Source organism: Amblyraja radiata, chromosome 5, assembly GCF_010909765.2.
Source record: "Amblyraja radiata isolate CabotCenter1 chromosome 5, sAmbRad1.1.pri, whole genome shotgun sequence".
NCBI classification, from domain to species: domain Eukaryota; kingdom Metazoa; phylum Chordata; class Chondrichthyes; order Rajiformes; family Rajidae; genus Amblyraja; species Amblyraja radiata.
In genome coordinates this window covers 32,464,093-32,478,851 of record NC_045960.1, presented here as the reverse complement: position 1 = coordinate 32,478,851, position 14,759 = coordinate 32,464,093, and the positions used below count along the sequence as shown (strand labels likewise).

At 39.5% G+C, this 14,759-nt stretch overlaps 2 protein-coding genes across 8 annotated transcripts in view; one reads left to right on the top strand and one right to left on the bottom strand.

The window, feature by feature from the left end:
- mtfr2 (mitochondrial fission regulator 2) overlaps nt 1–14,759 on the top strand; it is a 55,887-nt gene that overhangs the window by 29,711 nt on the left and 11,417 nt on the right. The gene's annotated exons all lie outside the window — the stretch shown is intronic.
- pde7b (phosphodiesterase 7B) overlaps nt 4,817–14,759 on the bottom strand; it is a 115,938-nt gene continuing 105,995 nt past the window's right edge. For all 3 annotated transcript variants that reach the window (XM_033020952.1, XM_033020951.1, XM_033020953.1), the window contains 3 exons: nt 10,456–10,552; nt 9,205–9,285; nt 4,817–7,109 (listed from right to left, as the gene is read on the bottom strand). In XM_033020952.1, the coding sequence (XP_032876843.1) occupies nt 6,901–7,109; nt 9,205–9,285; nt 10,456–10,552 (387 nt within the window). In that variant the 3' untranslated portion in view covers nt 4,817–6,900. The remainder of the gene's footprint in view (nt 7,110–9,204; nt 9,286–10,455; nt 10,553–14,759) is intronic.

The window sequence follows — 14,759 nt, the reverse complement described above, 5'->3', positions numbered from 1 at the left end:
TCTGATGTGCACATCCGTCCACATTCAAAGATTTAATCTCCCATCTCCCCGCAGTGTGTAGACATGGCAGTAAATTCAATTAAAACATATCAAACCTGTGTGTTTCAAACAAATCATAAGTATAACTGTTCTGGCACTGGATGGTGCGCATTTTCCCTTTGTAGGTCACATCAATAGATGCGGCCGCTCTGAATTATATCTTTAAAACAAAGCCACAGGATGGAGAGGTCTTCTTTAACACTGTTGCTTATTAAAACATAACACTGTTGCTTATTAAAACAAACCTTCAATCAGGATTGGCTCAAGAGTAACTCGGGAGACGAACTTGGAACATCGCAGAAATGACAAGTAAACGGCAAACTTGTCATACCCGTGGGAACTCGGTTAAACTCTTGATCATACACTTGCAATCTCGTACACAACCACGAGTCTTTCACTTGGGGTACCTCTTGTCTCAACTCGCAACGTGAGAATGGCCTATTAGTTAGAGAAGATTTTGCCATTTTGAGAGTGGAAAATTGGTTAGATATGATTGTGCTGGGCTTGATAGAGATAATTTCATAGTTGGTGTGGATCAATTTCTGGGTAAGAGGTGTTGATGACTTTGTTCCCACCACCCTCTAGTTTTCTACCACTGATTAAAACCACTTAAAGGTGAAAGATGTGTAAGAAAGAACTGCAGATGCTGGTTTAAATCAAAGGTAGACACAAATCCTGGAGTAACTCAAAGTCAGTTAAAAGTCAAAGTCAATTTTATTTCGTCACAGGGACAGCAGATGAGGCAGCATCTCTGGAGAGAAGGAATGAGTGACATTTCAGGTCGAGACCGTGAAAGCTGACAGATATCTTTGCTCAGCTGCAGACAACACCAGGTTTGAACCTCATTAGTCAGCTACTTGTGTGAGGACTTCACAACAGATATTATATACATAGAAACATAGAAAATGAGGGCAGGAGGCCATTCGGCCATTTGAGCCAGCACCGTCATTCATTGTGATCATGGCTGATCGTCCCAAATCAATAACCCGTGCCTGCCTTCTCCCCATATCCCTCGATTTCACTAGCCCCTAGAGCTCTATCTAACTCTCTCTTGAATCCATCCAGTGATTTGGCCTCCACTGCCCTCTGTGGCAGGGAATTTCACAAATTCACAACTCTCTGGGTGAAAAAGTTTTTTCTCACCTAAGTCTTAAATGGCGTCCCCTTTATCCTAAGACTGTGGCCCCTGGTTCTGGACTCGCCCAACAGTGGGAACATTTTTCCTGCATCTAACGTCCAGTCCTTTTATAATTTTATATGTTTCTATAAGAACCCCCTCATCCTTCTAAACTCCAGTGAATACAAGCCTAGTCTTTTCAATCTTTCCTCATATGACAGTCCCGCCATCCCAGGGATCAATCTTGTGAACCTATGTTGCACTGCCTCAATCACAAGGATGTCCTTCCTCAAATTAGGAGACCAAAACTGGACACAATACTCCTGATGTGCTCTTACCAGAGCCCTATACAACTGCAGAAGAACCTCTTTACTCCTATACTGAAATATACTCTACTCATTTGAAGTTTCTCTATCCTTGTGTTCTGTACCTAGAGAGGACCCGGAACAAGAATTCTTATGTATCCATATGCATAACTAACGAAGTGAGTGTCGGTCTGATAGGAAGTGAATCTAGGGAATCTATAACGGGAAATATGGAAATGACAGATAAATTAAACAGGTATTCTGCATTAGTCTTCATATAGGATTCCAGTAACATCAATAAATAGTTGCAAGATATTAATTTGGGGAGATGGAGGAACACAGGAAAGTTGCACCCAGGGACCAAAAACTTGGAGATACAAATTGTTTAGTCCCCAGGTCTTCAATGGCTTCACATGCAGTGTACAGATACAAAATAAAGGGAATAACATGCAAGATAAAGTCTAGCAGTCCCATGAAAGATAGTTTGAGGGTCTCCAATGAGGTAGATGGTAGCTCTGGACCACTCTCTCTTTGGTGATAGGATGGTTCAGTTGCCTGATAGCAGCTGGGAAAATACTGTCCCTGAATCTGGAGGTATGTGTTCTCACACTTCTGTACCTCTTGCCTGATGGCAGTGAGGAGAAGAGGGAGTGTCTGGGGTGACATTCATCCTTGTTATGCCGGTGGCCTTGCTGAAGCAGTATGATGTGTAGAAGGAGTCAATGGAAGGGAGGCTGGTTTGCGTGCTGGTTTGGGCTGGGTCTACAACTCTCAGAAATTTCCTGCGGTCTTGGATGGAGCTGTTCCCGAACCATGCTGTGATGCATCTCGATAAAATGCTTTCAACGGCACATTAGTAGACGTTGGTGAGTTATTGGGGATATACTGAATTTGCAAAAACTTCTAGTAGCGGAAGTAGAGGCATTGGTGTGCTTTCTTGGCCATTTCTTCTTTATGGTTGGTTCAGGACAAGTTGCAGATAATATTTACTCCTGGGAACTTGAGATTTTCAACAATCACTACTTCGGCTCCGTCAATTTATATCTGGGTATATATAACCCAGCTTCCTTTGCTTCCTGTACTCGATCACAATCTCCTTTGTCTTGCTGACATTGGCACCAGGTTATGAGGTTTGTACTCTGCCTCATCATTATTTGATGTCCGGCCCACTATGGTGGTGTATGTGGAAGATCGTGTCTCACAAATTTGAGTTGCTGAACAGGTGACCAAGAAGGTTGATGAGGGCAGGGCTGTAGACATAGCCTATGTGGACTTCATAAGGCTCTTGATACGGTTCCATGTGATAGGCTGCTCTGGAAAATTAGATCGCATGTGATCCAGCGAGAGCTAGTTAATTGGATGAGAGAATGAGAGAAGAGGGTGGATGTGGCGCATGTGACTCAGTATGTCCTTGGGACGGTGCTGGGCTGATTGTTGTTTGTAATTTTTAAGGTCATAAGGAATAGGAGTGGAATTAGGCCATTTAGCCCATCAAGTCTACTCTGCCATTCAATCATAGCTGAGCTATCTCTCCCTCCTAACCCCATTCTCTTGCCATCTCCCCATAACCTCTGACACCTGTGCTAATCAAGAATCTATCTCTGCCTTAAAAATACCCACTGACTGCCTCCACAGCCTTCTGTGGCAAATAATTCCACAGATTCACCACCCACTGACCAAAGATCAACATTTATCAAGTTTTGGATCAAAATGTTTAAAGCATGATTAGTATGTTTGTAGATGACACTAAAGTAGGTGTATTCATAGACAGTGAAGATGGTTGTCAAGAATTGCACTGGGATTTTGATTAGCTGGGCAAGTGGGCAGCGGGATGGCTAATGGTGTCCATTTCAGATAAGAGTGAAGTATTGAACTTTGGGAAGTCAAACTAGGGCAGGACCTTCACAGTGAACACCGAGGAGTGTTGTGAAGCAGTTGGATCTACTAGTACAAGTACATAGTTCCTCAAAATTGCATCACGGGTAGATAGGGTGCCAAAGAAGGCTTTTGGCAGGCTGGCCTCCATTAGTCATGGAATTGAGAATGCGAGGTTGCATTTGGAGTATTCTGTTCAGTTTTGGTCACCTTGCTGTAGAAAAGATGTCATTAAGCTGGTGTGGGTGCAGAAAGGATTTATGAAGATGTCACCATGATTTGAGAGCCTCAGCTATAGCAAGAGTTTGGGCAGCGTAGAACTCTATTCCTTGGAATGCAGGAGACCGAGCGGCGATCTTATCGAAGTGTATAAAATCATGAGTGGAATAGTATTTTGCCCAGGATAGGGGAATCAAAAACTAGAGGACATGACTTTTAAGGTGAGAGAAATCATTTAATAGGATCCTGAGGAGCAACTTTCCTCTCACAGAGGGTGGTGAGTGGATCTACCCTTGTTATTACATCTCTTTATAACAGATTTCAGTTATAGTGGATAGAGTAGCCCCATAGTAATCCGATACCACTATCTCTTTAAGAGCTGCCAGTTATTCTGCTGGAGACCATAGAAATTGACTATTAGTTTGCAGTAACAAAAATACATCTGTAGCTGTTAAAAATAACTTTGTATTTAAAAACAATTCACTGTTTCGTGAAGTGACCATGAGGTGGTTGGGCACAAAATGCTGGAACAACTCAACGGGACAGGCAGCATCTCTGGAGAGATGGAATGGGTGATGTTTTGGATTGAAATCCTGCCTCAGACTGAGAGTCAGGTTAGGGGAAGACACGGAGATAAAATGTAGTCGGAGAACTGGGAAGATGGAGGGGATGGAGAGAGAGAGAGAGAAAGCAAGGGAATTACGCCATTCGGCCTAAGTTAGAGAAATCAATGGTCATACTGCTGGGATGTAAGCTACCCAAACGATATATGAGGTGCTGTTCTTCTAATTTGTGCTGGGGCTCACTCTAACAGCGGCCCAATAGTCAGTAAAGTAGGAGAGAGAAAAGAGAGGGAGGAAAGGGCTTCCTACAAAGCAGGTTCTTTGACTGGGAAGGAGACTGAGGAGAAGCAACGCATGACCTTGGCAAAGGCAGGCTAAGTATAATTGACCCACGAGCAGCAAGAAGGCAGACCTGTCAGGAGCAGTGATTCAAGCTGGCAAAGCAGACTATAAAGGAGCAACAACAGCACCCACTGCTTGTCCAGCAAGGTGGACCGTAGCAAACAAAATGAAAAATGAAATTACCAATCAAATCAACTAACATTTTTGACAAAACCTATGTGCCAAATTTTGGGAAACTGCACACGGTGATAAAATCAGCTCACGGTAGAGGAATTTGTAGATTACTCCTTTGTGTTTTACTCTGCTGTAAATTGTATATTAAAATCACCATCAGTCCAATTAGATTGATATACCAGTTTGTTTTAGATGTTTATATTTTCATAAGTGGAAACAGTAACATTTACAAAAGTCTATTTATGATTAATTGTTGCAGTCCAAAATTTTGAACTGAAATTATACATTGCATTCTTGATTAAAATTTAGATTTTGTTTTAGAAATAATGATTCTTGGCAACACTGCATAGCAGTCACAGCAAATTTCACAGAATATGCATCACAGATTTTCAACATTTGACAAAGTTTACATTATAATGATACTATCATACAGCTGTAAGGCTTGTTTACACAGATTACAGGAATGTACTTTGATCCTAACCTATAAATCAAAACCGTGTCCTCTGGGTATTGATTGGAGTTTAGGTGTACATACATCTGCAAGAGTAATCATTTTATAGTTTTAAAGTTTTTATGTATAACATGGGGAGGTTTATCTTTGTGTATATCTTAAAATCCAAGGTTATAGAGAAATAAGCATCGGCTGTTCAATCCCATAACTTTGTACTACCTTAATAATAGATTATGGCACATCTGTACTCCAACTTTATTTCCCTACCACTGAACAGAAAGACAGGCAAACATTAAAATGTTTTGTTTGTTCATTTGTAAAAACAGAAGGATTATATGACAAATCATTTCTGCAAATAGTTTGTAAAAGATTTTCTTGCACAGTAAATTGAATAACAAAATACGTCCAATCCCTTTGATTTTCAGTTTCTGGGATGTGAACATGGCATTCAAGCTCGATTTGTTAATTTATGATTCGTACATTAAAAAAAAAGGCATTTACCTTCTTAAACCTTGATGACCTGGGAATTCAGGAAAATTGCAATTTGGTTCAAAACAAAAATTAGTTTTCAACTTGATAAGGATTCAGATAAGTTTGAGTCCTTGTTCTCTTGAGGCAAAGCAAAATCATCCTCAATTACAACTTAAAACAAATTAAATAATGTAAGAAAAATGTGGAATGTTTTCACTATTATTGAATATTACTTTTAAAAATGAGAAAATAGAAATGAAACAGCTTGCTGTAATTAGTAATTACAATTAGTTTAATACAAAGATGTGCTTAATTATCAAAACAGTAAAAATATGGCAATGAGTGCAATGTTAAGGCTTTATAGTTTAAATTTTTTTTAGTGTTATATAACTATTTACATTTGATCTATGGTTCTAATTTTTGGCTTTTGCTTTAATACCTATGGTATTTATTCTTCACAGTGAAACATTTTCTCAATGCAGAATTCTAAATGTACCGATCTTGTTGTTTGTCATCCCTAATGTATAATGTTTACTAGAAAATCAGGAACTGACACAGATGCACTGGGACAGAATAAACCCTGGAATTGTATGCCTTTTAACTGAACATATTTACATCTCTCCATCTTAATTTTATTTTTCATAACTATACAAGAATGAATTTAAACATGTACTCAGTAAGTATGCAATCCAGTTCTGAATGCCACATCTGCTTTCTGATGAAAAAGATACAAAAATGAAAAAAAGCTTGGTTGTCGTTCCCAAAAAAGGATTATTCTCAGTGCACACTCAAAATCCAAGAGATTGTGAGTTCAGTCAAAGCTGGTGTTTCGCAATGGTGCAGCCCAGCTGCAGAACAGTTGAATACCGTGTTCTTCAACAGTCGCCACTTAAAGACAAAGCCACATTGCCTATGAGTTTTGTTACTGCACCACAATGAAGTTCCTTCACTGGCTCTTCCATCCCAATTCAGACTCATTTTCAGCCCAAACTCTTCTCTAACCAACAGTATCAAGCTAGGTAAAAGGTTTGATCCTTTTGCTTGACAATTTGGGAATGGAATTTTGCTTCTGCTGCAATTCAAAAATACCAAGTCCTTTTTATTCAATATAATTGGGAGGCTGTTGAGGTAATAATATATGGAGCGTGTTTACAAAACTAAAGACGGATCAGGAAACTTGCAAAAGACGGTCAGTATCAAATTGTCCTCTTCCTACTTTTCCACTGGAGGCATTTTCCCAGTCCTCACGATCTCTTCACCTCACCCAAAAGCAAATTTTGAGAAAGGAAAGTGATTGTGAAATATACATGGCATTTTTTAACTGGACCATTTAACTGGATTAGATTATTGATGTTCATCTTCCTGAGAAGTTCTGCTTTTATCTTCATTCGCTTGAGTAGAATTTTCCTCACTGTTATGTCGTTTGAGAACCAGTCCCCGCCATTTTGCCTTGTTCTTTCGCAGATGGCTCATCATTGTTACGGTCAAACGTGTGTTTTCAGTAAAACGTGACCATTCCACAAATAGGGGCTCAACAATGTAGCTCATAAAAGCTGAAAAGCAAATACTAAATTAATAATGTTTTGATCATTACTGAATAGTTATTGTTAGATAAATATTAGAACATAGAAAAGTTCAGCAGTGGAATAGGCCCTTCAGCCCACAATGTCTGTGCCGAACATGATGCAAAGTTAAACTAATCTCTGCCTGCACGTAATCCACATCCTTTCCATTCCCTGCATAGCCACGTGCCTATCTAAAAGCCTCTTAAATGCCACTATAGTATTTGGTTCCACCACCACCCCTGGCAGCGTGTTCAAGGCATCCATGAACGCTGCATTAAAAAAAAACGTACATCAGAAAGGGCGCAGAGGAGGTTTACCAGAATAATGCCTGAATTATGGGGTATTTTAGCTACAGGAAGAATTTGGACAGACATTGATTGTTTTCTCTGGAACACCCAAGGTTGAGGGGAGACCTGGTAGAAGTATAGAAAATTAGGAGAGGCACAGATAGGGTAGACAGAATATTTACCACAGAATGGAAATCCACAGAATGGAAATATCAATTACTAGAAAGCATAGCTTTAAGGTGAGAGGTGCAAAGTTTAAAGATGAGCGGAGCAACTTTTTACATAGTGTGGTGAATGCCTAGAATGCGCTGTAGTGGGTGATGGTGTAGGCATTTAAAATACTTAGATAGGCAGGGATAGGCAGGGAATAGAGGAATATGGATCTAATGTGCAACTGGCAAGAGTTGATCTCGGCATCATGTTTGGCACAGTCATTGTGGGCCGAAGGGCTTGTTCCTCTGTTGTACTGTTCTATTTATCACTCTTAATGTCCTGTCCTAACTCAATTGCTTTACCCAGCAGATATTCAACCTATGGGAATCTACTACAAAAGGCATTAAAGGTCAGATCATTAAATATATTCAAGAAGGAAGTAGATTTATTTTTATTGAAGGAATCAAGGGATCTGGGGGAAAGGGAGGAATATCTTTGATGTCCTGCCTGGATCACACCAAATGTGAGGGCAAAGCTGAATGGCTACTCCAGACCCTATTTATAATGTCTTGTGTTGCTCTGCAACAGAATAATGTGTTCAGCACTTATCGCTGCATTCTTCTCCCCATTCTTGTTCAATTATTTGGCCTATATGTAGAGCTACGTAGTCTATATTTGCTTCAGGCTGTGTATCCAATATCACATGCCCATTGCCTCTCTCAAGTAATTATCATTTAACACAAAATGTAAATTAAAACAAAAATTTGCACTAATCTGGAAGTCTGAAATAAAAATAGAAATTGCTGGGAACTTGCAGCGTTTGTTAGGACAGGGTTAGGGTAGGGTTGTTAAGGGGAAAGCAGTTTATGAAGTAATCTTGGTGATGAATAAATAAGAACAGTTGGAGTGAAAACACAAACAAAGGAAGATAAAAGGTGTGAGATGTAGCGCTCTATGGAATTCCCAGCAGGTCAGAACACACTAGTGAAAAGAGAAGAACTGTATCCTTATTACAGATGGATGACTTAAGGCAAATGTGGCCCATTCCAATATAAACACATAGCAAACTCCCTGAAGTTGATGAATTTAATACTGACTGAAAGGCTGTAACCTACCCAGAGGGAAGATGAGATCATGGTATTGAGCTCTCTATTGCGTCACTTTAATTCACCATCCCATTCCTACTCCCTCTATTCCCAGGTCTCGCTGCACTGTTATAATGAGGGCCAAAGTAAGCTTGTGTCAGGCAGAGAATTATCATCCCTTTTTCTTTTTCCACAGATGCAGTCTGACTGTAAATTTTCCTGTATTTTAGGATTGTTGTTAATAGTTGACCCATTATTTTCCAGTTCACTATTCAATTTATGTTCACTGGCCAAAAGCTCACCTGCAACCTAAACCACACAAACCATTTCTAATCTGTCCTTTACCTATACATGTTAACCTTTACTCTGGTACTTTATTTTCACATGTTTAAATTATAGTGTTTTATTTTCGATTATCTGCTGTATATTGTGTGTGAGCAAACACCAAGTCAAACTCCTTGTATGTATACGTACTTGGCCAATACATTTAAAACATTATTATTATTATTATTATTCAAATGGAAATTAGCCTGAAAAACACTGGTGGATTTACTTTACCTATTTGTATGCTGGGTATGGTGTCTTTCTGCTGATTGCACAGTGGACTAACTTCAAGATGCAAACATTCCTCTAAGTCACCTGCAAACCAATTATATCAGAAATAAATCAATAACATCTGTATTACATGATACAATGATTTTATACTATTCTACAATAAATTAATCAGGGTACCTGTAGGTGAACAATGTAATTCTGCCCTTTCCATTAATACTGAGGCTCTCGCGTATTTGATGGCTCGCACACTGTGCCTCTGAGCACGGAGCGTAACGTCACCAAATTATATTCTAGTCATATACAGGCTTCAGAAATGGTGTGGAATTTGAAACGAGGGGCAAGCCTGCACTAGAGGATCAATGTTGCTCCAGCATGAGTTTAAGGGCTTGCAATTTGGGGGCTGGGATAAGGGCACTCAAACATAACAATCATTATCCCAGGGGGCTACCTCTAACAGCACCATGTCTCCTCCCATCACCCTTATGGCCTGCAAAATCAAAGTGGCTTCTGTAGAGTTACGTAACATTTAAAAATTCATATATGTGTGTGCGTGTGCGTGTGCGTGTGTGTGTGTATATATATGAGAGAGAGAAAAATAGATGTATCACTATGGACGGCTTGATTGGAATCATCTATAGTCTTTTCGTTGATTGGATAGCATGCAACAAAAAACTTTTCAATGTATCTCAGGACACGTGACAATAATAAACTAAACTAAATCATGATGTCCAATTTTTGTGCAAATGAAGCACACCATGGATGGATATCGTTTTTCTGCAGCCTGATATCCCGTTTTGTTTTAAGTACTGCGCTGTCCTTCGACTATTGGTATTTCAAATGTAATGTGTGCAAAAGATGCCTTTATCCCTGCCCAAAACATTCCATTTTAAAACGAGCAGAGGACATCTTCGATTTCAATACTATCAAATTGTCTTAATAGAGATTTTAAACACCATTCTCAGATATGCGTCAAAGACTGATCTGTTTAATAGTATAGAAAATGAATGAAAACAATCTGATTTTCTAAGCTTATCCAATATGCAATGATGCTGATAGTTTTGGATACATTTGTGACGCATTCAATGTTTCAATGTGTATATAGAAATCTAGGAGTTTGAAATATAAAGCTAAAAAATAAGACACCAATTGTACAATTTTCCCATTCATATTTCTGTTCTTTTAATCTTTGCCTCCAGAAAAATAAATATATACTGTAAAGGTTGTCTCCATCAAAGGCAGTGTAATCCCACTAACCTTGTCTGTAAAATTCCTCACAGACTTTCTCACTCCATTGCTTGCTCATATCCCATACCCGGCAAGGATTGCAGATATCTGCACACTTAAGTGCTATCTGAATAAAAATTAAAAACAACCAAAAATTATCTAATCAAATACTAAGATTTGTTAAGTAATTTTGAAAGCAACTTGTCAATGAATTATACAGATAACCATGTAAACTGTAAATTATCTGGACTCATGAGACATATTAATGTTTGTAAATAACAGAAATCATATTTTCAATTAAAATCTGATCTTAATATTGCATAATGTGCCTATGTGAAGATGTTTAGATGGAAGGTCATTCTAAAGAATTTATAATTTTTAATTTATCTTTACAGTAACTTAGCAAAACTGCATAGAGCATCCATTTCAGATAACATGATACGGAGAGGATGATGTGGGGTAATCCTCTTCATTTCAGTTTATCAATCTTCACATTAAAAATCTGTCAAAGATATGATCTTCATTTTCAAAATCTCCAAGAAAGAGTTAATATTCTGGAGACTATTGAAAGGAACAAGGAAAACTAACTTGCAGAGCTCTAAAGACAATCAATAGGTGCAGGAGTAGGCCATTCGGCCCTTCGAGCCAGCACCGCCATTCACTGATCATGGCTGATCATCCACAATCAGTACCCCATTCCTGCCTTCTCCCCATATCCCTTCACTCCTCTATCTTTAAGAGATATATCTAACTCTCACTTGAAAGCCTCTAAAGAATTGGCCTCGACTGCCTTCTGAGGCAGAGAATTCCACAGATTCACAACTCTGTGTGAAAAAGTTTTTTCTCGTCTTTCTAAATGGCTTACCCCTTATTCTTAAACTGTGGCCCCTGGTTCTGGACTCTCCCAACATCGGGAACATGTTTCCTGCCTCTAGCGTGTCCAAACCCTTAATAATCTTATGTTTCAATAAAAGCCCCTCTCATCCTTCTAAATTCCAGAGTATACAAGCCCAGCCGCTCCATTCAATCAACATATGACAGTCCCGCCATCCCGGGAATGAACCTCGTGAACTTAAGCTGCACTCCCTCAATAGCAAGAATGTCCTTCCTCAAATTTGGAGACCAAAACTGCACACAATACTCCAGGTGTGGTCTCACTAGGGCCCTGTACAACCGTAGAAGGACCACTTTGCTCCTAAACTCAACTCCTCGTGTTATGAAGGCCAACATGCCATTCGCTTTCTTCACTGCCTGCTGTACCTGCATGCTTACTTTCATTGACTGATGAACAGGGACCCCCATTCAGATAATTCAAGGACACCATTCAGATAATAATCTGCCTTCCTATTTTTGCTACCAAAGTGGATAACCTCACCTAACCTGTCCAAGTCACCCTGCATCCTCATAGCATCCTCCTCAGTTCACACTGCCACTCAGCTTTGTGTCATCTGCAAATTTGCTAATGTTACTTTTAATCCCTTCCTCTAAACTTCCCTTAATTAGAAAATACAGACAATAAGAATTCAAGAAAGCTAAAATAATTAATTGTTTCACACTGAAGGATCCTAGGTACTGAGAATTCAGACAGCAAAAACACCAGAAGCAAGGGTCAATTTGAAAGTACAGACTCACTAACTAATTGATGGGCCGACTCCTTGCATTGAGAATTAATAAGCCTTGGTTAGTGGACCCATTAGAAAAGAACCAGGCGCTTTGAGTTGTATGTCTCAGGACTCCAGCCATGTCATTGCCAAGGGAATGATGCCCATGCAGCTTAATATAATGAACATGAATGTAATTCTGCATCTTCTGCACTGAATTCTTGATCTTTAAATCTAATGACGTGATCACTACTGTATTTCAAATATGAGACCAAATTTCATTTCTGAGTATAGAAGCTGGGATGTAATGTTAAAATTGTACAAGGCATTGGTGAGACCAAATCTGGAGTATGGTGTACAATTTTGGTCGCCCAATTATAGGAAGGATGTCAACAAAATAGAGAGAATACAGAGGAGATTTACTAGAATGTTGCCTGGGTTTCAACAACTAAGTTACAGAGATAGGTTGAATAAGTTAGGTCTTTATTCTCTGGAGCGCAGAAGGTTAAGGGGGGGACTTGATAGAGGTCTTTAAAATGATGAGAGGGATAGACAGAGTTGATGTGATCAAGCTTTTCCCTTTGAGAATAGGGAAGATTCAAACAAGAGGACATGACTTCAGAATTAAGGGACAGAAGTTTAGGGGTAACATGAGGGGGAACTTCTTTACTCAGAGAGTGGTAGCGGTGTGGAATGAGCTTCCAGTGGAAGTGGTGGCGGCAGGTTCGTTGGTATCATTTAAGAATAAATTGGATAGGCATATGGATGAGAAGGGAATGGGTTATGGTATGAGTGCAGGCAGGTGGGACTAAGGGAAAAAAATTGTTCGGCACGGACTTGTAGGGCCGAGATGGCCTGTTTCCGTGCTGTAATTGTTATATGGTTATATGGTTAAGATCACCAGAAAGAAAGTGTGCAGACTGTTGCCTGTCAGCGTGTGCAGAACCTCACAAGAATGGCTGACATTAGTTATAATCGTGGCCTCTTTTTTAGGCAGGCATCTTCCAACAAATAAGATTTTGTACTGCACGATGAGTTCTGGAGTTGTCACCAATGGGCTTGCAGCACTCTGGCTCTTACATTCCTCTACCGTACTGTAAATATGCCCTTTAAATCTAGCAAATCTTGCTAGATAATGTGGGCTACAACACTCAAACACAAACTGGCAGAGCACCTCAACACTTATGCCTCTAACTCTGTCTGCTAAACACATGCCAGATTAGACTGTGCAGAACCTGAGAACCCATTTATATTCAAGGAGAGGAATGGCTGGAGGGAGGTAGGTATAACGTAATTTACAGTATTGAATTAATTGTGTTTGCCTTAAACCTTTTTAATTGTTTAGAGAGTTAAGCAATTTAAAATTTTAATTGCTTAATTGTATTTATTCATAGATTTTGAATGATTCTTACATTCAAAGACTTGCAAGCATGGCATTGCAGGTTGCAAGTCTCCTTTAGAAATTAAAACCTCAGTCCCGTTCATGGATGGGACATTTTAATCGGCCACTCACATAGCAACATTATTTTGTGATGGGAGGCCTTGTCATTTTACACTTGGATCCTATTTACTGTTGTCAGAATTTCTGATATATGGCGGTGATGTATCAGGGCAACACACTGTAGGCAGCAAATTCTGCCCCATAATTGGATCGTAATTCCATATATAGAGAATATCAAAATTATTTATTTCCAAAGTCAAATAATACCACAATATGGTGAATTTTTTTTAATTGGCAGAAATACAATATTGAATGAAATTTGGCCCAGCATTGGAAACAGAATTGGCGTCCTGATAGAAAGCAGAAGGTGGTGGTGGAAGGGTGATTTGCGGACTGGAGGCATGTGAGTGGTAATGTGCCCCAGGGATGGTGCTGGTCCCATCTCTGTCATCCATGTCAATAATTTTGATGACTGTACAAGGCATGATTAGTAAGTTTACAGTTGACACGAACATAGGTGGCATCGTAGTCAGTGAAGATGGTTATCAAGAATTGGAGCAGAATCTTAATTAGCAGGGCAAGTGAGCCAAGGAATGGCTAATGGTGTTTAATTCAAATAGTATGAAGTGTTGCAATTTAGGAAGTCAAACCAGGGCAGGGCATTCTGAGTGAACAGTAGGACCCATTTGTGTTGTGTTACACAATTATCTAGGAGCACATACATCATTCCCTGAAAATGGCATCTCAGGTAAATAGGGTGGTAAAAATGGCTTTTGATGTATTGTCCCTCATCGGGCAGGAAATTGTATTCCTTACAGATATTCCTTACAGTTGTACAATATGTTGGTGAGGCTGCATTTGTGTTATTGTGTTCAGGGTTAGTCATAGGTTAGAAGTTATTAAGTTGGAAAGAGTGCAGAGACGTTTTATGAGTATGTTACCAGGACTCGAGGGCCTGAGCTATACGGAGAAGATGGGCAGCTTTATTCCTTTGAGCGCAGTAAGCTGAGGAATAATCTTATGGAGATAATTAATAACCATAGAGCATAGGTGAGAGGGGAATGATTTAATTGGAACCCGAGAGGCAACTTTTTCATGGAGAGTTATGGGTATATGGAACAAGCTGCCTGGGGAAGTTGTTGAGGCAGGTACATTAACAATATTAAAAAGACATTTGGAAAATTACATGGATAGGATAGGTTTTGAGGCATATCCCTAAATGGGACCAGCTTAAATGTAGCATGTACGCTGGCATAGATAAAATGGGCTGAAGGGCCTGTTTCTCTGCTGTA